Source organism: Oncorhynchus gorbuscha, linkage group LG11 (genome assembly GCF_021184085.1).
Source record: "Oncorhynchus gorbuscha isolate QuinsamMale2020 ecotype Even-year linkage group LG11, OgorEven_v1.0, whole genome shotgun sequence".
NCBI classification, from domain to species: domain Eukaryota; kingdom Metazoa; phylum Chordata; class Actinopteri; order Salmoniformes; family Salmonidae; genus Oncorhynchus; species Oncorhynchus gorbuscha.
The window spans coordinates 80,709,585-80,733,325 of NC_060183.1; the positions used below are offsets into that span (position 1 = coordinate 80,709,585).

The 23,741-nt window shown below is 43.0% G+C and overlaps 1 protein-coding gene across 1 annotated transcript in view; it reads left to right on the forward strand.

The window, feature by feature from the left end:
- Window positions 1–23,741, forward strand: part of LOC124047735 (E3 ubiquitin-protein ligase rnf213-alpha-like) — a 73,796-nt gene that overhangs the window by 17,674 nt on the left and 32,381 nt on the right. The window contains exons 13-38 of the mRNA XM_046368039.1: window positions 636–795; window positions 1,107–1,324; window positions 1,428–1,565; window positions 2,568–2,726; window positions 2,837–4,055; window positions 4,510–4,691; window positions 5,884–6,039; window positions 6,160–9,738; window positions 9,829–9,953; window positions 10,045–10,146; window positions 10,253–10,377; window positions 10,486–10,608; window positions 11,573–11,631; window positions 11,744–11,897; window positions 11,993–12,134; window positions 12,302–12,499; window positions 13,787–13,917; window positions 14,018–14,175; window positions 16,091–16,297; window positions 17,262–17,449; window positions 18,123–18,243; window positions 18,352–18,449; window positions 18,979–19,133; window positions 19,380–19,541; window positions 19,632–19,734; window positions 19,834–19,948. Coding sequence (XP_046223995.1) covers window positions 636–795; window positions 1,107–1,324; window positions 1,428–1,565; window positions 2,568–2,726; window positions 2,837–4,055; window positions 4,510–4,691; window positions 5,884–6,039; window positions 6,160–9,738; window positions 9,829–9,953; window positions 10,045–10,146; window positions 10,253–10,377; window positions 10,486–10,608; window positions 11,573–11,631; window positions 11,744–11,897; window positions 11,993–12,134; window positions 12,302–12,499; window positions 13,787–13,917; window positions 14,018–14,175; window positions 16,091–16,297; window positions 17,262–17,449; window positions 18,123–18,243; window positions 18,352–18,449; window positions 18,979–19,133; window positions 19,380–19,541; window positions 19,632–19,734; window positions 19,834–19,948 — 8,277 coding nt within the window. The remainder of the gene's footprint in view (window positions 1–635; window positions 796–1,106; window positions 1,325–1,427; window positions 1,566–2,567; window positions 2,727–2,836; window positions 4,056–4,509; window positions 4,692–5,883; window positions 6,040–6,159; window positions 9,739–9,828; window positions 9,954–10,044; window positions 10,147–10,252; window positions 10,378–10,485; window positions 10,609–11,572; window positions 11,632–11,743; window positions 11,898–11,992; window positions 12,135–12,301; window positions 12,500–13,786; window positions 13,918–14,017; window positions 14,176–16,090; window positions 16,298–17,261; window positions 17,450–18,122; window positions 18,244–18,351; window positions 18,450–18,978; window positions 19,134–19,379; window positions 19,542–19,631; window positions 19,735–19,833; window positions 19,949–23,741) is intronic.

The window sequence follows — 23,741 nt, forward strand, 5'->3', positions numbered from 1 at the left end:
CCAAAGTAATTGACTGCTAGCTAGCTAGCTAGCTAAATTCATCTGCATCCTCTGTCCACATTGGTCTTGCATTTAAAATATTTGATTTGTGTAGATAGCAAAGTCGTTTGTAGCTAACATCGATGCCAATGAATATAAAGTAAAATCAAATTTTATTTGTCATGTACACGTGGTTAGCAGATGTTAATGCGAGTGTAGCGAAATTGCTTGCGCTTCTAGTTCCGACCTTGCAGTAATATCTAACCTAACAATTTCACTAGTAAGGTGGGTTTTGTGAATGGATATTGTACGTACTGTATTTGGGCACTTTTTGTGGTTGGAATTTCTTAGCTGTGGAATATTTTTTTTAAATCTGGGTGTTAATTTGAAAATAATCGACACCAGCCAATCATAATAAACTATTCCCACCAAGGTGTGGGAAATTACATTTTTACATTACTCAAGTCAAGCTATGATTAAGTGTGTATAAAGTGATTTATTTTTTATCTATTTATTATTTTAATCTTAACAGTTTGAGGCATTCACTTTTACTTTTAATTGCTTTTAGTCGTTGTACACCACAACATAAACCAGTGGTAACTGAACAACAATGGATCCAGGTACATTTCTCAGGGCTTTTCTCCTTCTGTTCTCAGATGAGTGCAGATTTGAATGAAGAGCACATTGATCGGATTGACAATGACCTGATGCAGGCCAAGACAGATCTGGTGGACGTCACAGAACCTCGCAGACGATGCCTCTTGGAACTTGGCCACGCAAAAGATTTTGTCATCTGGGTTAAAGAGGCTCTGAAAGGTATAGAGGCTTATGGCTAAACATTTACATGACTCTAATACAGGGTTTCCTAAACTCTGTCCTCGGGGTCCCAAAGGGTGACCGTTTAAAAAAATAAAATAAAAAATGTTTTTGCCCTAGCACTACACAGCTGATTCAACTAATCAACTAATCATCGAGTTTTGATCATTTAAATCAGCTGTTTAGTGCAACAACAAAAAAACATGCACTGCTTGAGGTCCCGAGGACTGAGTTTAGGAAACGATGCTTTAATATATATATTTTTTTATTATCTGTAAAATATATCTGCATTGATTATATTTATTTGACAGATATCAATGAGCTGAAAGTGTTTGTTGACCTGGCATCCATCTCTGCTGGGGAGAATGATCTTGATGTGGACCGTGTGGCTTGCTTCCACGATGCTGTTCATGGATACTCCTCATTGCTCTTCGAACTGAAGCAAGATTCCGGTTTTCAGACTGTTAAAGAGGTGATGAAGAAGCTCTGGAGAACATTGGATAATGATTGCAACCTTCCAAAAAAGCTGGTGAGATGAATATTTAACTTCTTTTTTTTTTTTTTAAAGACCGTTTTAATAATCCATTTTAAATTAAGCAGTCAATGTCCGACACTTAATTCTCTGTTTGAAGCATGACACAGCACGACACTTGGAGTGGTTGAAAACTGTGAAGGATTTCCACGGGTCTGTGGAGCTGTCCTCCATCTCCTTAGCAACCACCATCAACAAAAAGGGCATCTACACCATCAGTGCACAGAACCAAGAGAAGGTAGACAATATTACCATGTAATATACTGTATGGATAACATTTTCATCAAGGAAAAATACAATACAGATTTGCAATGTGATTTAGGTTCTATCTTAAACAATGTGTGTGAGATGGAGGCCCTTACATGATGCCATTACCATGTGAACTATTAGGAACCACCTGCTATTTATTTTTTTATATATATTTTTTACCTTTATTTAACTAGGCAAGTGAGTTAAGAACAAATTCTTATTTTCAATGACGGCCTAGGAACAGTGGTTTAACTGCCTGTTCAGGGGCAGAACGACAGATTTGTACCTTGTCAGCTCAGGGATTTGAACTCGCAACCTTCCGGTTACTAGTCCAACACTCTAACCACTAGGCAAAATGTTGTAGTACAGTTTTTTTGTGTAACTAAATTTCACAGATAAATGATATGCACAAATAAAATGCCCAACGGACCAATGAGCATCTGACTTTCCTGAAGCGTAAAGAAATGTCCATTTTAAGAATGTTGTGTCAAAGTAACACATATACATTAGTCTGTGTTCATTCTCAAACATTAAGGGAATATTATGTGCATTTTTAAAAATTAACATTGTTAAGGCAGCGTAGCCTAGTGGTTAGAGCGTTGGACTAGTAACCAGAAGGTTGCAAGTTCAAACCCCCGAGCTGACAAGGTACAAATCTGTCGTTCTGTCCCCTGAACACGCAGTTAACCCACTGTTCCTAGGCCGTATAAATAAGAAATAGTTCTTAACTGACTTGCTGAGTTAAATAAAGGTCAAATAAAAATCAAATAAACATAACAACTGGACAGATTTTGTGTTTTAAGGAACCGGTCTTATGTAATGACCCACAGCCTAATTCATGTGTCCACAATCTACTTACATGTTTTGGGAATGTTGTGAGAACATAAAACATTTCAGTATTTAGTCAACATACCCAAGTTGTACAGTTGTGCGAAAATCAATAAGAACAGTAAAATGTATCTCTGCGTGGTGCTTTTTCTTCTCAATCAAGTTGAGTCTTGAGACTGCCCTGAAGTTAAACATCTCTGAGGAACATGGTGAGGAACAGGAGATTCGTTCCTACTCACTAGAGGACCTGAGGGAGCTGCAGAACAAACTCATGCTCATGTCTGGTAAAGGGGACCAGTCTGAGGTGAACCACTTTTCCGAGGTATATCTCTCAGTATTTCAAAAAAATGTTTTCAGATACTACTTGTAAATGTTGTTGTGCCTTAGTTTATTTTCAGTTATAATTAAGCACTTTTGTGTTCATTTTCTTAGGTTTTCGCCAGTGTCCAGAGATTGGCTGTGGCATTCATTGCCCTGTTTACAGCTGGGAACCCCCTGTTCCGAAACTGGAAAGCCAACATCAAATGTAGTTCACTCAGTGAGGAGGCTGACATCGTCATGGACTTTAACCTGGGCAGTGTTGTCAGTGTGATTACGGTGGAGGGCAACATCGTGGATCAGCTCCCGGAGCTGTGCAGGAAGCTGGAGAAGTGTCTGAAGTACTGGAATGACTTTATGGACAAACAGAGATCCCACCATTACTACCTGAACTACTACAATGCAGAGCAGATAGTCTACCTGTGCAGTACGCTGACTCAGCAAAATGTGGCCGATTTTGAAGACCAAGTTCTCATGATGCTGTCGTTCGTCAAACCCAACTGCACGGCCTCTGATCTGAGGCAGTCCCTCCATGCACTGCGAAGTGAGATCCTCACCATACAATCAGAGCAAAATGAGGAAGTTGAATTTCACACCTTTGTTGAAGTGTCAAGCAGTCTCATCAAACAAGAGATTGGCTCAGGAAAAGTGAATCTGATTTGGAATGCCTACATGAGAGACATGAAGAACTTTCTTCCAGACACTCTTGATGTCAGAAGCTTTGGAAGATTTTTAGAAATATTGGCCAACAAAAAGGAATATAAATATTTGCCAACGAAATGGAACGAAACACTTATTCAAAGGGATCTGCCCAAGGGCCTAGCTATTGGGAGCCCAAACCTTATTGTTTGCCCTCACGACGAGATCCTGGCATCTTGCATCTCCATTTACATGAGTAGTGAACGTCAGCCATTGCCTACTTATGATGAGGTGCTACTGTGTAACTCTACCACACCTTTTGAGCAAGTGGAGCTGTTCCTCAGGCGCTGCCTCACCCCAGGCTACAGAGGACAGAAGATCTACACCATGCTCTACGGGGATCAGCTGAGTTATGAAGTGAGCTCCAAAACCGAGAGATTTTTCAAGAGTATCACAATGCAGTGCCGGAAAGACTACAGGCTTGTGATCATCTGCAGTTTGGATCGAGAGCACACCTACCTTCCGTCAGCATTCAGCCAGTACAGGCTACACATGGTACCCCAGGAACCCCTGATCATGATTCAGCGTTACCTGAACAGACACTATACAGTCCCAGCAGACCAGACCAGTGCTGCTGCTGTGTTCAAAGACCGACAGTTTGTGGGAGTTGTGTCGTCCGAAAGAGCAGGAGTTGGTCAGTATATTTCGTATATTTATATAAGTCATGTCATTGAAGTGACTTTAACCCAACATCTAGCGACCTCATCAAGAGGTTTGGATGGTTAAGGTGTTGGCTTGGCAGTTGTTAGACCAGGGTTTAAGTCCTGGTTGGGGCTACGCCCAGCATTTGTTACAATTTAATTTTCTGAACATAATTTCACACTAATAAGTTAAACAATTATTTCACACACATCCCTTTACAGATGTTTGTTTTAGGGTTATGATAAAGTAAGGAAGTGGTGCTATGCTAGGTCAGATAGTTCTAAGCTGTTTTTTCTTTAAAAACAACAAAGAAATTGAAACTGTCACTAAAAGGCCTCATGTAGCTCCTGAAGATGTTTGATTGACTAATTTGTCTTTATTTAAAACGCCTCACTCTTCAAGTTGTTTGGTTCCTCTCAATAATAACATGTTGTTGACCCTTTCAGGTAAATCCCTTTATATCAAGAGGCTATTTGAAAAACTGAAGGACGTCTTCATGAAGCCTACAGTGTTGAAATGCATTCGCTTGATCAAGCCGACGGTTGACGAAAATGTCATTCTTCAGTCTCTTCTCAACAACCCTGGGAAGAAAGAGCTGACCATCTTCCATTTTGATGTCACATCTACTGTAATTATATTGGGGGGTATTTATTAAAGCTAGTTAGGTTTTCTCATGTGGGGAAAAAAAATTGTGCCTCTGAAATTGATTATTATAACATTATTGATTAACATTATTTGATCATGTTTATTGCAGACAATAACCCTTATTCTAGTTATGGTCTTCTTTTGAAAAAGCAGTTTACGTGCACCATTCAAATGAACAACCGCCAATATTCCTGTTTAAAGGATGAACAGAATACCCCTACTAAATTCTGTAACCTAAATCCACAGCAAATGAATCCCTGGTAGTGGTTCAACAGGCACCTGAGAATTTGCCTTGTAGGCTTTAGGAAACTATTTTCCTGACGATTTCCCACAACAATCATTTGTGCAAATTGCATGCGAGCCTTTTAAGTTTTGAGCTGTGATGTTTTCACATCAAACACTTATTTAATACAAACAGTGCCTTGTAAAAGATGTTTAACTACAATAAATCTAGCTTCCTGGACAGACAAAAGCTGAGCCACTGATAGGTAAGGAGTTCTGATGACCCTCTGAACTGCTGTACCATGTATCTTTATTTAACCAGGCAAGTCAGTTAAGAACAAATTCTTATTTTCAATGACAGCCTAGGAACAGTAGGTTAACTGCCTGTTCAGGGGCAGAACAACAGATTTGTACCTTGTCAGCTCGGTGATTTGAACTTGCAACCTTTCAGTTACTAGTCCAATGCTCTAACCACCAGGCTACCCTGCCGTGTGCTGAGCAGCAGGGCAAAACACACAAATGATGACTTGTGTCATTCTCACAGTTACCGGTCCTGATGGCCATGGCTGGCGCTGAATACGCTCTGTGTGAGGTCATGGGTCAACTACCGAAACTGTGGATTATGATTGGAGGATTTGGTAGGAATAGGCGGGACTCTCGCTCACACTTAAAATCTTGATGCGTCATATATCCGATTTGAGTTAAAATAGTTTCGGACGTCAATGTCCTTCATCTGATTGCAATAACATCCCAACCCGACACTATGATCATAGGACTTCACAACAATCATGAAAGTTTGCCTATAAAAATAATCTGAGTGAAAATCGTATTGTATACCCGGCATAAAACCACATAATTGTCAATATGCTTGAATCTACTTTGAACTTAATTACATCTAGTATTTTTTTTGTAAATTCCTTTCCCCTCATTGTTTTTAATGTAATGTTCAACAGGTACAGAAGGGTCTTGATGAATGTCTGTTTAAACTGCTGGTCCTGGGCTATTTGATGGATTCTGAGGGAAGGATGTGGAAATGCAGCAACAAGCAGTTGTATGTGATTGAGACTCTACAGTCTACCGTAAACCAGCACAGAAATGAACCAACAATGGTATGCTTTTTTTTGTGTTTCTTTTTTTAAACTATCCAATGTTCATTTGTTATCAGAACCTGTAATCAATGTACATGTATTTCTTGATTTTCTTAATCACACTTTCTCTCCTCTTTACAGAAAGCACCTGTCAACTTTACCTTCCTGGCCGTGTTCCCAAACATCTTCTGCCGCCCACCCAATGAGATTCTAGAGCTGGAAATGAGGATGCAACAGGATCCCTCCATTGCGAAGCCTGAAGGCCCACTTATGGATGACCAAGAGTTCAAGAGTGACGCTTACCAACGACCATACCAATATCTGACGCGATCCCATAATCACGTCAACTTGGACAGATTTATGTACAGTGGAGTTGAAGGGAGTCATGTCAAATGTCTCCAGTTGCTCCTTCTGTACTGTGGAATTAAGGACCCCTCGTGGGGGGAGTTGAGGAATTTTACATGGTTCCTTAACCTTCAGCTGGGAGACTGTGAGACGTCCGTCTTCTGTGACGCCTCTATCACCGGGGACACTCTTCAGGGATTCAAGAACTTTGTGGTGGACTTCATGATTCTGATGGCCAAAGATTTCGCTACTCCTTCACTCAGCATCTCTGACCAGAGCCCTGGGAAACAGCAGCCAACCGGAATACAAGAAGAAGAAGACTTGGCACCGTTCCGGATCAGAAAGAGATGGGAGTCAGAACCACATCCCTACATCTTCTTCAATGATGACCACATGTCAATGACCTTCATTGGCTTTCACCTTCAGACCAATAAAGAAAACTGGGTAGATGCCGTTGATCCATCCACGGGGAGTGTGATCAAAAGAAACATCATGACCAAAAAACTGTTTGACGGCCTGACGCTGCAGAGAGTCCCTTTCAACATTGATTTCGATGAACTGTCGAGACAGGATAAAATTGAATGCATTTGCAATGTTATGGGAATCCAGCAGCATCTTGATCCCGATGAAACATATGAGCTTACAACTGACAATATATTGAAGATGCTGGCGATTCTCATGCGGTTCAGGTGTAGCATCCCTGTTGTAATCATGGGGGAGACGGGGTGTGGGAAAACGAGGCTCATCAACTTCCTCTGTGAACTACAGAAGAGAGCAGTGACCACGCAGAATATGAAGCTAGTCAAAGTGCACGGAGGAACTAGCTCAGACATGATCTACACCAATGTCAGAGAGGCAGAAGCCATTGCTTATGAAAACAAACAAAGATATGGCTTTGATTCTGTTCTCTTCTTTGATGAAGCAAACACAACAGACGCCCTCAGCAGTATTAAGGAGGTCATATGTGATCATACTGTAGAAGGAGAACCTTTGCAATCCCAATGTGGCTTGCAAATCATTGCAGCATGCAACCCTTACAGAAAACACACAGATGAGATGATTCACAGATTGGAGTCAGCTGGCCTAGGATACAGAGTCCGAGCTGAAGAGACAGATGAAAAGTTGGGGTCCATCCCTCTCCGCCAGTTGGTGTATCGAGTCCAGGCTTTGCCCCCAAGCATGATCCCTCTGGTGTGGGACTTTGGACAGCTCAATGATCACACTGAAAATATGTACATCAAGAAAATTGTCAAGAGGGTGGTTCAGACCAACATGATCAATGTGACATATGCAAGTTGGATCACAAATGTCCTGTCGGCTTCACAGAGGTACATGCGGAGAAGGAAAGATGAATGTGGCTTTGTGAGTCTCAGGGATGTCGAGCGTTGCATGCAAGCTTTTGTCTGGTTTTACAAAAACCATAAGATGCTACTTGCTGATCTCTGGGAGTTTGAGAGAAATCGAAATGCAGAGAGGCGTGAAGAAATCCGAAGAGATCCAGTCTTGTGGTCTCTGGTGATGGCAGTGGGCGTGTGTTACCACGCCTGCTTGGAAAACAAAGAAGGGTACAGACAAAATATCTGCAAGTATCTCACTGGAATATACACCCCATTGAAGGTGATGCAGGAAATTTCACTCATGCAGGATCTTTTCCTGAGTGGAGTGCCACTGGGGGAAACAATTGCACGAAACAATGCTCTGAAAGAGAACGTCTTCATGATTGTTATCTGCATTGAGCTAAGAATCCCTCTCTTCTTGGTAGGGAAACCCGGGAGTTCTAAATCGCTGTCTAAAACCTTGGTGGCAGACGCCATGCAGGGTCAAGCCGCACACTCTGACCTCTACAAAAGGCTGAAACAGATTCACCTGGTGTCCTTCCAGTGCAGCCCTCACTCCACACCGGCGGGCATCATCAATACGTTCAAGCAATGTGCTCGTTTCCAGGAGGGAAAGAACCTGAAGGAGTACATATCTGTGGTGGTGCTGGATGAAATTGGATTGGCTGAGGACTCTCCCAAAATGCCCCTGAAAACCCTCCATCCTCTGCTGGAAGAAGGATGCATTGATGATGAGCCATTGCCACACAAGAAGGTTGGATTCATTGCCATTTCCAACTGGGCTTTGGACCCCGCGAAGATGAACAGAGGGATCTTTGTTTCACGCGGTGACCCTGACGAGAAGGAGCTGATTGAGAGTGCAAAAGGCATATGCTCGTCTGACACAATGATTTTGGAGAAAGTCAGAGATTTCTTTCAACCCTTTGCCAGGGCCTTCCTGAACATCAGTCCAGAAAAAGGCAAAGGTTTCTTTGGTTTGCGTGACTACTACAGCTTAATCAAGATGCTTTTCGCAATTACCAAGGCCTCAGAGCAGATCCCTAGTGCAGAGAAGATTGTGGAGGCGGTACTGAGGAACTTCAGTGGAAGAGATGATGTGGACGCGGTCACAGTCTTCACCGAAACACTTAAGATCAATCCAAATCTGGAGAGGATCAGTGCCATTGAGCTTGTGAGACAAAACATCTCAGCTCAGGAGGAAGAGTGCCGCTATTTGCTGCTACTGACCAAAAACTACGCAGCTTTACAGATCCTGCAGCAGACTTTCTTCTCCGAGAGCTGCCAGCCTGAGATTATCTTTGGGTCCAGCTTCCCCAAGGACCAAGAGTACACCCAGATCTGCCGCAACATCAACCGAATCAAGATCTGCATGGAAACCGGTCGAACCGTCGTGCTCTTGAACTTGCAGAACCTATACGAAAGTCTCTACGATGCTCTCAACCAATACTACGTTTGCTTAGGAGGCCAAAAGTACGTTGATCTGGGACTGGGGACCCATCGTGTCAAATGCAGAGTGCACAAAGACTTCAGGCTCATTGTCATTGAGGATAAAGAGGTGGTCTATAACCAGTTTCCAATCCCTCTTATCAACAGGCTTGAGAAACATTACCTGGATATCCATACTGTCCTTAGTAAAGAACAAAGGGAAATAGTTGGGGACTTGGAGAGATGGGTTGGACAGTTTGTAGATCTTCGACAAAGCTCACCTGCACCGCAGGCCTTCAACTACCAACCTCCTGATGTTTTCATTGGCTTCCATGCGGACACGTGTGCCTCGGTGGTTCGTCAAGTGACCGAGAAACAGAGGGGAGACATGGACATCCCAGACCGACAAAGAAGAGTACTAGATGAGGCCAAACTCATCCTGGTGAACTGTGCCACTCCGGACTCTGTGGCTCGGCTGGACTGCACAGGGCTCTCTAAAGTGGAGATCGACCATCTGACCAGGTTCTACTATGAAGAGAGGAAGCACAGCTCTTTGGCTGACTTTGTCTGTCACACACAACAGGTTGAGCAGAGCCCTTCCTGCTTCATAGAGGTAATTTAGTCGTAGTTGAATTTGAACGGTACATTTTTACGTCTTTATTTCTCCACCACCCCTTAATTTTTTAAATCTTTACTTCCTCAGGTGACAACATTTTCCAGACTGTTGACAGAATCGGATATTGGACCGCTGAAGGAGGTGGTGCACAATGTAGAGCTCCTGTCACTACAGCAGTTTGACACAGAGCTCTCTTTCCGCAAGAAGATCAGGTTGACCTATTTGAAATGTTTTAGATCTGTAAATCATATATTTAGTAGTGTTGGTTTTTTTCTCCAGATAACGTAGTTGTTTTCCTCCTAGGGAATTTCTGACACCTGGAGATGCATCTAGCAACAAACTACTCATTATTCAGTCAGATTTGTATGAAGCATCACACAATGCAAGTGTCATTGCATCAGCAAAGTAAAGTCAATATAGTTTCATATATATATATATATATATCTGAAAATAAATTAAATCTGTAAACAAAATGAAGATACTATCTGAGAAAATGTCTCATTGTTTTCAGGTACTCTGCCATAAATGAAATCAACAAATCAAAACATGAGGAGTTTGAAGGCAAGGTGTTTGTCTACTTCATTACCAAACTGTTCAGATTGGACAGTGGCACTTCCTTTGTTGGATTTCATGGAGGTGAGATGATCTTATCAATACATTTTTAATGCCTGTTGTGATAAAAAAAAATGGAACATGGAATCAGGAAATGTCAATAAAAGGCTATTGGTCGTTTTCTACCAATAGGGCCCTGGAGATCTGTTCACATTGATGACCTCAGAAGATCCAAAGATATTGTTTCAGATATCAGAGTCTTGCGGAACCTTGCCATCTGTCAACTGTTTGAGGAAAGGCGGGATCAGCCTCAAGGTATATAAAACCCATTTAAAAAGCTGTGTTGTGATTATGTAAATGACCGGCTATGAAAATCCTTATGACACTTGAGTGCGGTTACATGCACACAATAATGAGATTCAATATAATTAGTTTGTCTAAAAACATTTACATGCTTTTCAAGAAGAACGATTTCTTTTAATAATCCTGTTGACATGTACACATCTGAAATCAGGCTACCGCGATGACACTCTGATAAATGCAGAAAATCTCCAATCAAAATAAACGTTCTACCTCAGCGACCATGTTTTTTTTTCGGAAGCCAGCCGCACCAATGTGTCGGAGGAAACACCGTACAGCTGGTCGACCGTGTCAGCGTGCACTGCGCCCGGCCCGCCACAGGAGTCGCTAGTGCACGTTGGGATAAGAACATCCCTGCTGGCCAAACCCTCCCCTAACCCGGACGTCGCTGGGCCAAACCCTCCCCTAACCCGGACGTCGCTGGGCCAATTGTGTGCCGCCCCAAGGGTCTCCCGGCTGCGACAGAGCCTGGACCTGAACCAGGATCTCTAGCTATAGACCACTACTCCACTCGGGAGGCCCAAGGCCACATGTACTCTTAAATCTCCACCCCCCCCCCGGAGGAGCCTGGTTCCTCTCTAGGTTTCTTTCTTAGGTTCCTGCTTCTAGAGAGTTTTTCCTAGCCACTGTGCTTCTGCATCTGCATTGCTTGCTGTTTAGGGTTTTGGGCTGGGTTTCTGTACAGCACTTTGTGCTTTACAACTGTTGATGTGAAAACTGGCTTCATAAAATAGATGTGATTGATGTAAATGCAGAGCAAAGTAGACAAAGTATATTTTAATAATAATTAAAAATAATAAGTATAATTTCATGATCTCATCCCATGGCAGGAAGTACTAACTGAGATCTGTATAACACTTCCCCCTGAAAGAACGTTTGTTTACTTACAATTACAAAAACGTTCTTACATTTTGGGCAGGTTTGGATGACATGTACACTGGGACAGATAAGCATGACATGGAATTTGAAGGCCAAACGGTGAGTAATATCCAAACTCATCTGCAATTTGATAGACTGATCACTCACAAATATATATATATATATTTTTGGAGCACTTTCATTTTCCTTGGGTTCTCTCTACCTTCCGCAGGCCTGGAAGGATGTCCTGGACACCACACTGTTGCTGCGTAGCTGTGTGCAGAGCGCAGTGGGCATGCTCAGAGATCAGATGGAGGGTGGGTTCCGCAACACCAGGAGAGTGGAGATCCTACTGACTCTCCTGACTGACAACGAAGAAAAACAAGGTAGTAGAGCAACAAGTTATTCCGGTGTTGTTGTTTTTTGTTGTAGTAATGCTATCCGTTCACATTAATCCGACTGTTTCTAATTCACGTTTAAGGAACAGCTGGATTTCTGAGTATTGTTAAGAGACGGCTCCACTCTTTACTGGAAACCCGGGAAAAGAACACTAACTTAACAAAAAACTGGGTCATTAGTGAGGCTTCCAACATTGATGCCTTGCATGAGGGAGGGACATTTAGGTGAGTGAGCACTAATCACCAATGAATTGAGAGACACAAACCCCATCCATATGCTTGTGAAAGATGTCAAAATATTTACTGGGGGGGAAAAATCATTTTCTAGACTTGAATAACACAATGTAGCTGTTTACTCGGTGCCTTACTCGGCTAGTTTTGTGCTTTAACAGACAAACCCTATGGAAACGACTACAGGCGGTGGTCATTCCACTTCTGGCACAACTGGTCTCTGTCATTGACCGTGACGGTAATCTAGACCTCCTGCTGGACACCAACTCTGAAGAGCCAATAAAAAGATTGTGGTTAGACATCTTTGGGGACGATAAACTTCTTGATGTCCCCTTTCCCTATTCTAGTGTGGACAACAAGTAAGTGGCCTCAGTGACAAGGAGCCTTGTTTTCTCTATGGTCTTATTCATTGTGAAAATGTAACATTTTAATTGGACGACGTTTTAATCAAGGAACAGGTGTATGTTCTTCGTCTCGGCACCCAGAACCAAATCTTGTGAGAGTACCTGCCTCTGCTCTTTATTTCGCTTATCCTAGATCTTCTTTGCAGTATATTGGCTTTTGATATTAATTTACTCTACCATGGCTGGTCTATAACCTAAATTAAAGGACAAGTTAACTTTCTTTTTCTTTTTTCTTTTACCAGGTGTCACTTAGTTTTGAGAAAGGTACCCCACCAGCAATAGACTTCCTCGGGTTTATTTTGCGGTTTCGGGGGCCATGGATAAAACATAAACAAAGGCTCCAAAAACACTTTTCTAGAAACATCAAAGCTCTCAGTATAGTGACGCAGGTCTTTTAAACGTTGTACACATTAAATTGTGTCATTCCGAACTTTATCCGCCAACGTTATATTCCATTTTTGTTTTCCGTGTTTGAGCCATACACATACATGCCTTCTCGTTCCCATTGTGGTGATGTTAATATGGAAAATGTGGAATTGGAATTTGGTTTAAATTTAAATGGAATGGGAATCCCAACTCTCTGGAATGCATTAGCCTGGGTTCTATTCCTGCTATGTCCAAAACAGAATCAGTCTGGCGACAAGGCTATCCAGAAATATTTAAGCGATTCCAAGAGTTGATTCCTGGATTTGGAAATCGATTCCAAGAGTTGATTCCTGGATTTGGAAATCGATTCCAAGAGTTGATTCCTGGATTTGGAAATCGATTCCAAGAGTTGATTCCTGGATTTGGAAATCGATTCCAAGAGTTGATTCCTGGATTTGGAAATCGATTCCAAGAGTTGATTCCTGGATTTGGAAATCGATTCCAAGAGTTGATTCCATAGCAAAAGCAGTACAAAACAATGTTCACACAAGTATAATAATATGTATTTGCTATTTATAGGAATGGAAAATATACATTTTCTACCTGAACCCATGTGCCATTATCAAAATTGCACACAACCAACAAAAAATAATAACACTCACAAAACCTGAAATTTGATGGAAAGTACCATTTTTAAAGTGGCAGGAATCGATTCTTGAAAAATAATTGATTCCTCGTGAAGGAATCGATTCTGATTCCCACTACTGTTAGGAATTGGGAATCGACCATTTTTTGGGGGAGGGGGGAATGACTCCCCTGCCTTATATATATTTTTTAAATGTAATTCCATTGTAAATCAACCTATCCTTGTCCCAGTGCTATGTCCAAGACCTTCCTGGTCCAGAATAACATCCCAATAGACAAGAATATCAGCTGCATCATGCCCTTCAGCTGGAGGATCAAGGACTACCTGAATGAGCTGTGGATTTATGCTCTGCAACATGAAGGTAGTAGCTTCTCAGAACATATCTGCGGCAGGGTGTCATCATAGTGTAACCTATGCATTGCACTGTTACAATGTATTTTTGTTTCCCTATTGTTTGACAGGCCAAAGTCAGAGGCAGTTGGAGGAGTTTTTTGGGAAGACTCCTCTGGGCCGCTACATTGCGATGGCGGACAATGAGATGCAGACAGAGCTTTTCCACAGATACCTGCAGGATTTCATTACCATGACCATGAATGTGACTTGTGCAGAGGACCTACAGGTTGGATTTCTCTTTGCACTTTCGGCCATGATTCAGTGTTTCCCCTATGAGATTTTTCAGCAGCGGTGGCAAGGTTAGCATAGAGAGAGGGGTTGGGACATTTGACAGTTTCTGCAATTCTACCAATTTTGTCATGGCTTATGCCGTGTTCTTATACTATTTAAGTGACTCAAAAAATTATAGCAAAATTAACGGGGGCCCCATGCATCTACTCATTCAATGGATTTTCTTTATTTTTTCTATTTTCTACATTGTAGAATAATAGTGAAGACATGAAAACTATGAAATAACACATATGGAATCAGGTAGTAACCAAAAGAAAAGTGTTACAATAAATCTAAATATATTTGAGATTCTTCAACGTAGCCATCCTTTGCCTTGATGACAGCTTTGCACACGCTTGCTGTCTCAACCAGCTTCACCTGGAATGCTTTTCCAACATTCTTGAAGGAGTTCCCACATATGCTGAGCACTTGTTGGCTGCTTTTCCTTCACTCTGCAGTCCATCTCATCCCAAACCATCTCAATTGGGTTGAGGTTGGGGGATTGTGGAGGCCAGGTCATCTGATGCCGCACTCAATCACTCTCCTTCTTGGTCAAATAGCCCTGGAGGTGTGTTGGGTCATTATCCTATTGAAAAACAAATGATAGTCCCACTAAGCCCAAACCAGATGGGAGGCTGTATCTCTGCAGAATGCTGTGGTAGCCATGCTGGTTAAGTGTGCCTTGAATTCTAAATCATAGACAGTGTCACCAGAAAAGCACCATCACACCTCCTCCTCCATGCTTCACAGTGTGAACCACACATGCAGAGATCATCCATTCACCTACTATGCGTCTCACAAAGACACAGCGGTTGGAACCAAAAACCTCAAATTTGGTCTCGTCTAATGTCCATTGCTCGTGTTTCTTGGCCCGAGCAAGTCTCTTCTTCTTATTGGTGTCCTTTAGTAGTAGTTTCTTTGCAGAAATTCAACCATGAAGGCCTGATTCACGCAGTCTCTTCTGGACAGTTGCTGTTGAGATGTGTCTGTTACTTGAACTCTGTGAAGCATTTATTTGGGCTGCAATCTGAGGCTGGTAACTCTAATGAACTTCTCCTCTGCAGCAGAGGTAACTCTGGGTCTTCCTTTCCTGTGTCGGTCCTCATGAGAGCCAGTTTCATTATAGTGCTTGATGGTTTTTGCGACTGCACTTGAAGTTCTTTACCTTCATGTCTTAAAGTAACGATGGACTGTCATTTCTCTTTGCTCATTTGAGCTGTTCTTGCCATAATATGGACTTCTTCTGTATACCACCCCTAGTTTGTCAAAACAACTGATTGGCTCAAACGCATTTAGAAATTCCACAAATTAACTTTTAACATTTACATTTAAGTCATTTAGCAGACGCTCTTATCCAGAGCGACTTACAAGACCCACCTGTTAATTAAATTGCATTCCAGGTGACTACGTCATGAAGCCGGTTGAGAGAACGCCAAGAGTGTGCAAATCTGTCATCAAGGCAAAGGGTGGCTAATTTGAATAATCTCAAATATAAAATATATTTTGATTTGTTTACCACTTTTTTTGGTTACTACATAACTCCATATGTGTTATTTCATAGTTTTGATGTCTTCACTATTATTCTACAATGTAGAAAATAGTACAAAAAAAAGAGTGGAGGCCATGATTTAGCAGCTAAATTAATATCGGGAAAATACTGATTATTTTTCCAAAGTTCATTCCAGGTTGTCAAGCGGGATGTGTAATATATTGAGGTGTGTGTGTGTGTGTGTGTGTGTGTGTGTGTGTGTGTGTGTGTGTGTGTGTGTGTGTGTGTGTGTGTGTGTGTGTGTGTGTGTGTGTGTGTGTGTGTGTGTGTGTGTGTGTGTGTGTGTGTGTGTGTGTGTGTGTGTGTGCGCGCAACAATCTAGCTCCTTTGTGGCGCCTTGACCTGTTGTGTGAACGAGCTGCGACTAGGTCATGATGCTATGTGTACGGAGGTGGCCTCTCTGCCCTGGGTCCATGATGCCTACAACCAGTTTAAGAACCGCCTACAGAACTTGTCCAGAATGATCAGCATCCCCCGAGTGGGTCAGGGCCTCCTGGCGAACACGCACATCAGAGAAGGGATGGAGCTGGTGAGTATATACTAGGGTACTACATTCTCATGTAAAAAGAAAAAAAAGGCCCAATTGATATCAATACAAGTACTGTAAAAGTAAGAAGGGGGGAAAAAGCCTGTTTCGTTGCCTAGCCAACTCTTATTGTTAACGGTCACTGTTTGCATAAAGGACGTCAATAGTTGCTCAAATAATGTACATGATGCTGTGAGTTTATACAAGTATATCTAAAGGCTGTTTTCAGCATTATCCTCTTTCCCTCACTATCTAAAGGGTTTTTGCAGCATTATTCTCTATCCCTCACTATCTACAGGGTGTTTTTTTGTAGCATTATCCTCTATCCCTCACTACATCTAAATAATGTTTTCAGCATTATCATCTATCCCTCACTATCTAACGGGAGTTTCAGAATTATCCTCTATCCTTCATTATATCTAAAGGGGTATTTTCAGCATTGTCCTCTATCCCTCACTATATTTAAAGGGTGTTTCAGCATTATCCTCTATCCCTCACTATATTTAAAGGGTGTTTCAGCATTATCCTCTATCCCTCACTATATTTAAAGGGTGTTTCAGCATTATCCTCTATCCCTCACTATATTTAAAGGACGTTTTTCAAGCATTATCCTCTATCCCTCGCTATATTTAAAGGCCGCTTCCAGCATTATCCTCTATCCCTCGCTATATTTAAAGGCCGTTTACAGCATTATCCTCTATCCCTCGCTATATTTAAAGGCCGTTTACAGCATTATCCTCTATCCCTCGATATATTTAAAGGCCGCTTCCAGCATTATCCTCTATCCCTCGCTATATTTAAAGGCCGTTTCCAGCATTATCCTCTATCCCTCACTATTTAAAGGGTGTTTCAGCATTATCCTCTATCCCTCACTATATTTAAAGGGTGTTTTCAGCATTATCCTCTATCCCTCACTATATTTAAAATGTGTTTTCAGCATTATCCTCTATCCCTCACTGCTCGCCAGGTCCTGGACGTGTATGCGGCCTTGGCCTGTGTGGAACACCTGGAGCCTCAGGCTCTGGACACAGATGCCCAGCGGCTACACTGGCTCAGGCAGGTCAAGAGACTCCAGGTGCCCATAGAGCTGGTCTGCTCTGAGGAGAGTCGTAGACACTATGGGGAGAGAAGCAAGGCCATGGTCTGCAGAGTCCAGTGAGTTCAACGGGATTGGAGTATAATGAATAATTGTCCGTCCGAAGATGTAAATTCAGCCGTCCTTAGGCATCGCCTTACATACATGACACAAACAACACATCATACCCGTTATTACGCGTTACAAACAGGATGGAGGGCGAAGATGTCACGCCAGACCTACTATACATTTACAAAATACAATATTTATATTATTTCATATATTTATATTTAATCCCATAGGACATTCTATTGCATATACACGATCGAGCTAAGTAACTGTCAACTACTGTTCTGTACATGAATATATAGGTAATTAACTACTGTTCTGTACATTAATATATAGGTAATTAACTACTGTTCTCTACATTAATATATAGGTAACTGTCAACTACTGTTGTATACATTAATATATAGGTAATTAACTACTGTTCTGTACATGAATATATAGGTAATTAACTACTGTTGTATACATTAATATATAGGTAATTAACTACTGTTCTGTACATTAATATATAGGTAATTAACTACTGTTCTGTACATTAATATATAGGTAATTAACTACTGTTGTATACATTAATATATAGGTAATTAACTGCTGTTCTGTACATGGAAAAAGTCACATTCCAGTACATGTACATAAGATTCCTTAGTTGCTGCTACAACATGAGTGGTGGTTTTCTGGTCCCTGTAGGAGCAGATGGAATCGTCTCTTCGTCCTGTCTCTATTTGTGGAGCACTTGTTGCTGGGCGTCGAGAAAGTGGACAAGAGGCTGAAGCCTTTCGTTTTGGCATCCGTACGACGGTTGTGCCACGTGAGATTCATCTTATCCTCTTCTCTGTTTATATTTAATCTAATGTAGAGAAATTGCATAACATCATTTTTTTTTTTTTTTTTTTTTAACTCTTCTTAATTAATCAAGGTACTGGAGAGGGATGCCGACGTTAAAATGAAACAGGCGTTTGAGGAAGTACTCAATGTACTTAAGGCCTGCAGAGAAGAAGCAGTTGAATACAAATGGTGAGAAAACTCATGTTGACAATTAAATCATTAAGGTTACGTTTCAGCTAGTCAAATACTGCTTGATTTACCACTGACGATTCTAGATGTAATTACCATAACGCCAATTATCACTCTTAATAGCCAATGCAAACCACTGTGTGCTAGCGTCCGAGAAGCTTGAAAGATTAATAGACCAATCGGATTACTGCCTGTAAATCCTGTGTGTTCTGTACAAGGTAGATTTAGACAGGAGTCTATGGGAGAGTGGAATGTTCCCAACTACATCTTAGTTAATCGCGTGTTGAATCAATTCAATTGATTTTCAAAGATTCTCTGTCGCTAGAATCGCATTGGGCAACACAGATATATCTTGATAATGGGTGAGTGGCTATTGCTGACATCAGTAAAGGTTTTATTCAGAGTTGAAGCGCCAATTCAAACATTTTAAATGTCACTCTTCACGACGACGTGTACCTTCGGTTTATCCTGAACTGAAATGGACGTTTTGGACACAAACCCCACCTCTTTTCATTGTTTTATTGTGCAGGAATGCCAAGCAGTTCAAGAAGAAGTGCAGTGCTTTCTTCATTGACCTGGTCTCTACGGTTTGCTTCAAGGACAACTGTCCGCCCTGTACAGCCATCATCCTCCACCTGTTGTCCTTCCTCACAGTGGAGGCTCGATCTAGTCCTGTCATCACAGGTACCCTCCTTCCGTCTGACGGATTGTCCCAGGCAAAAACAACCCCTTAAATTCGATGCGTTTTCGGATCTGAAAGAACGCGATAAGTGTAATACAATATGACAAAAGTTCCACAAATTCCATCAGATCTTTAAACCCAGAAGGTCAAATGGGGCTTTGTTTTTTTTGTTTTGGGACAGGCCATTGTGTCCCTTCGGTGTTCGCAAATCTAATGTTTGTGTGTTATTTTGTTTCCCTCTCGGCCAGGACGTCGACAGATTCAGAGGCGCTCTCGCTTTGATCAGTCTGTGGACAACATCCAGTGGTTCGTTGGATCGGTTTGGTTTTTATTCATCAAACTGCTTCACCTGCTCTTCCACCTGCTGAACTTACTCATGGTAGAGGCTCAGTCTGCCTTCAATATCACAGGTATCCTCCTGCTGTCTGACAGCTTGTATCAGCATTATGGAGAAATGTGAGGGTTTTTTGTGTATTTTTTACATCCGTTTTCTTTACCAGGACCTTTTCGCAGACCAACCAAGACAATCTCTCCCTTCGGTGTTGATGTGGACAAGAGTCCAGTGGTTTGGTCAGTCGTGCTGAAACTCCTGCTCAAGTACAGGTGAGTTACAAGAGCTGGTTGTCCGCTTTTTATTTCATGGGGTTAAGTTTATCAAGATAATGTTAATTGAATGGGGTTTTTGTATGTTTTGTCTTGAAGCTTTGATGATGTCAAAGGTCACCTGCAGCAGCATCTGACCGAAGTTGAGAAGAGTGACATCTTGGAGGAATCAAGAAAAACGGAACTTTATTCCTTATACATAAACTGCATGGAGGTATGAACACAATTTCACGTTTTTAAATTTGCAATTAGAAGTCAGCATTTATCTGATTGTGAAGATCATTATGCACCGTTGATAAAATGTTAGAGCCATTGAATTAGTACAAATGTTCCCAAACAGTGGATTGTGGGAACAACTGTTAAAAAAAAATCATTCAGGGTAACAATGAAGTTACTTACAATAATTGTTATCAATATAAAATGAGCAAAAAAATAATAACCACAATATAATTTTGTGGCAAATCATAATTTCTCAATCAAGCATTTTTCCCAGGATGCTTAGTACTAATCAGCTAATTATGAATTGCGTTCTGCAATTAGGAAAGTTAATAAAACAAACTACATAAATCATCTGGAGGAGTGATTCAATGTTAAAGGTGTCATTTTCAGGTCATCTACGTTGTTTAAATAGGGTAATAAATAAATAATACCATATTTATTTTATAAAGGGCTTTTCATTACTTTCAGAATCTCAAAGTCACTTTAGAAACAAAACTCATTTAGATATGTGGCAGTTCTTGGTCAATGGTAACAAATTCAGATAATGCATATAAACAATATGGCTATTTTAATGTAGTCATATTGATGAAGTTCAACAGGGCAACAGGGGTGCAACAGGGGTTGTAGAGGGTGCAACAGGGGTTGTAGAGGGTGCAACAGGGGTTGTAGAGGGTGCAACAGGGGTTGTAGAGGGGTTGTAGAGGGTGCAACAGGGGTTGTAGAGGGTGCAACAGGGGTTGTAGAGGGTGCAACAGGGGTTGTAGAGGGTGCAACAGGGGTTGTAGAGGGTGCAACAGGGGTTGTAGAGGGTGCAACAGGGGTTGTAGAGGGTGCAACAGGGGTTGTAGAGGGGTTGTAGAGGGTGCAACAGGGGTTGTAGAGGGTGCAACAGGGGTTGTAGAGGGTGCAACAGGGGTTGTAGAGGGGTTGTAGAGGGTGCAACAGGGGTTGTAGAGGGTGCAACAGGGGTTGTAGAGGGTGCAGCAGGGGTTGTAGAGGGGTTGTAGAGGGTGCAACAGGGGTTGTAGAGGGGTTGTAGAGGGTGCAACAGGGGTTGTAGAGGGGTTGTAGAGGGTGCAACGGGGGTTGTAGAGGGGTTGTAGAGGGTGCAACAGGGGTTGTAGAGAGTGCAACAGGGGTTGTAGAGGGGTTGTAGAGGGTGCAACAGGGGTTGTAGAGGGGTTGTAAGAGGGTGAAACAGGGGTTGTAGAGGGTGCAACAGGGGTTGTAGAGGGGTTGTAGAGGGTGCAACAGGGGTTGTAGAGGGGTTGTAGAGGGTGCAACAGGGGTTGTAGAGAGTGCAACAGGGGTTGTAGAGGGGTTGTAGAGGGTGCAACAGGGGTTGTAGAGGGGTTGTAGAGGGTGCAACAGGGGTTGTAGAGGGTGCAACAGGGGTTGTAGAGGGTGCAACAGGGGTTGTAGAGGGTGCAGCAGGGGTTGTAGAGGGGTTGTAGAGGGTGCAACAGGGGTTGTAGAGGGGTTGTTAGAGGGTGCAACAGGGGTTGTAGAGGGGTTGTAGAGCAACAGGGGTGCAACAGGGGTTGTAGAGGGTGCAACAGGGGTTGTAGAGGGTGCAACAGGGGTTGTAGAGGGTGCAACAGGGGTTGTAGAGGGTGCAACGGGGGTTGTAGAGGGGTTGTAGAGGGTGCAACAGGGGTTGTAGAGGGGTTGTAGGGGGTGCAACAGGGGTTGTAGAGGGGTTGTAGAGGGTGCAACAGGGGTTGTAGAGGGTGCAACAGGGGTTGTAGAGGGGTTGTAGAGGGTGCAACAGGGGTTGTAGAGGGTGCAACAGGGGTTGTAGAGGGGTTGTAGAGGGTGCAACAGGGGTTGTAGAGGGTGCAACAGGGGTTGTAGAGGGTGCAACAGGGGTTGTAGAGGGGTTGTAGAGGGTGCAACAGGGGTTGTAGAGGGTGCAACAGGGGTTGTAGAGGGGTTGTAGAGAGTGCAACAGGGGTTGTAGAGAGTGCAACAGGGGTTGTAGAGAGTGCAACAGGGGTTGTAGAGAGTGCAACAGGGGTTGTAGAGGGGTTGTAAGAGGGTGCAACAGGGGTTGTAGAGGGTGCAACAGGGGTTGTAGAGGGGTTGTAGAGGGTGCAACAGGGGTTGTAGAGGGGTTGTAGAGGGTGCAACAGGGGTTGTAGAGGGGTTGTAGAGGGGTTGCAACAGGGGTTGTAGAGGGTGCAACAGGGGTTGTAGAGGGGCAACAGGGGTTGTAGAGGGTGCAACAGGGGTTGTAGAGGGTGCAACAGGGGTTGTAGAGGGGTTGTAGAGGGTGCAACAGGGGTTGTAGAGGGGTTGAGGGTGCAACAGGGGTTGTAGAGGTGCAACAGGGGTTGTAGAGGGTGCAACAGGGGTTGTAGAGTGCAACAGGGGTTGTAGAGGGGTTGTAAGAGGGTGCAACAGGGGTTGTAGAGGGTGCAACAGGGGTTGTAGAGGGGTTGTAGAGGGTGCAACAGGGGTTGTAGAGGGGTTGTAGAGGGTGCAACAGGGGTTGTAGAGGGGTTGTAGAGGGTGCAACAGGGGTTGTAGAGGGTGCAACAGGAGCAGCAGCGCGACCAGGTGGACAGCAAGGAGTCATCATGTCAGGTAGTCCTGAGGCATGGTCTTAGGGCTCAGGTCCTCCTCCTCCGAGAGAGAGAATTAGAGGGAGTATACTTAAATTCACACAGTACACCTGATAAGACAGGAGAAATACTCCAGATATAACAGACTGACCCTAGCCCCCCGACAGCATAATTACTGGAGGCTGAGACAGGGTTGATTCTCTCGTTAACACAGGTGTGAGTGTTGACAAGGCTGGAGATCACTCTGTCATGCTGATTGAGTTTAAATAACAGACTGGAAGCTTCAAAGGGAGGGTGGTGCATGGAATCATTGTTCTTCCTATGTCAACCATGGTTGCCTGCAAGGAAACACGTGCCGTCATCATTGCTTTGCACAAAAACGGCTTCACAGGCAAGGATATTGCTGCCAGTAAGATTGCACCTAAATCAACCATTTATCGGATCATCAAGAACTTCAAGGAGAGCGGTTCAATTGTTGTAAAGAAGGCTTCAGGGCGCCCAAGAAAGTCCAGCAAGCGCTAGGACCGTCTCCTAAAGTTGATTCCGCTGCGGGATCGGGGCACCACCAGTACAGAACTTGCTCAGGAATTGCAGCAGGCAGGTGTGAGTGCATCTGCACGCAGTGAGGCGAAGACTTTTGGAGGATGGCCTGGTGTCAAGAAGGGCAGCAAAGTAGCCACTTCTCTCCAGGAAAAACATCAGGAACAGACTGATATTCTACAAAAGGTACAGGGATTGGACTGGACTGGACTGAGGACTGGGGTAAAGTCATTTTCTCTGATGAATCCCCTTTCCGATTGTTTGGGGCATCTGGAAAAAAGCTTGTCCGGAGAAGACAAGGTGAGCGCTACCATCAGTCCTGTGTCATGCCAACAGTAAAGCATCCTGAGACCATACATGTGTGGGGTTGCTTCTCAGCCAAGGGTGTGGCCTCACTCACAATTTTCACTCACAAAGAACACAGCCATGAATAAAGAATGGTACCAACACATCCTCCGAGAGCATTGCAGAGGTCTTGAACCAGAAGGGTCAACACTGCAAATATTGACTCTTTGCATCAACTTCATGTAATTGTCAATAAAAGCCTTTGACACTTACTAAGCATCTCTCTGTCTCTCTCTCGCTCTCTCTCTCACGCTCTCTGTCTCTCACTCTCACGCACACTCTCACGCGCTCTCTCACACGCGCTCTCTCTCTCTTCTCCCCCCAGGTGTGGCAGTGTGA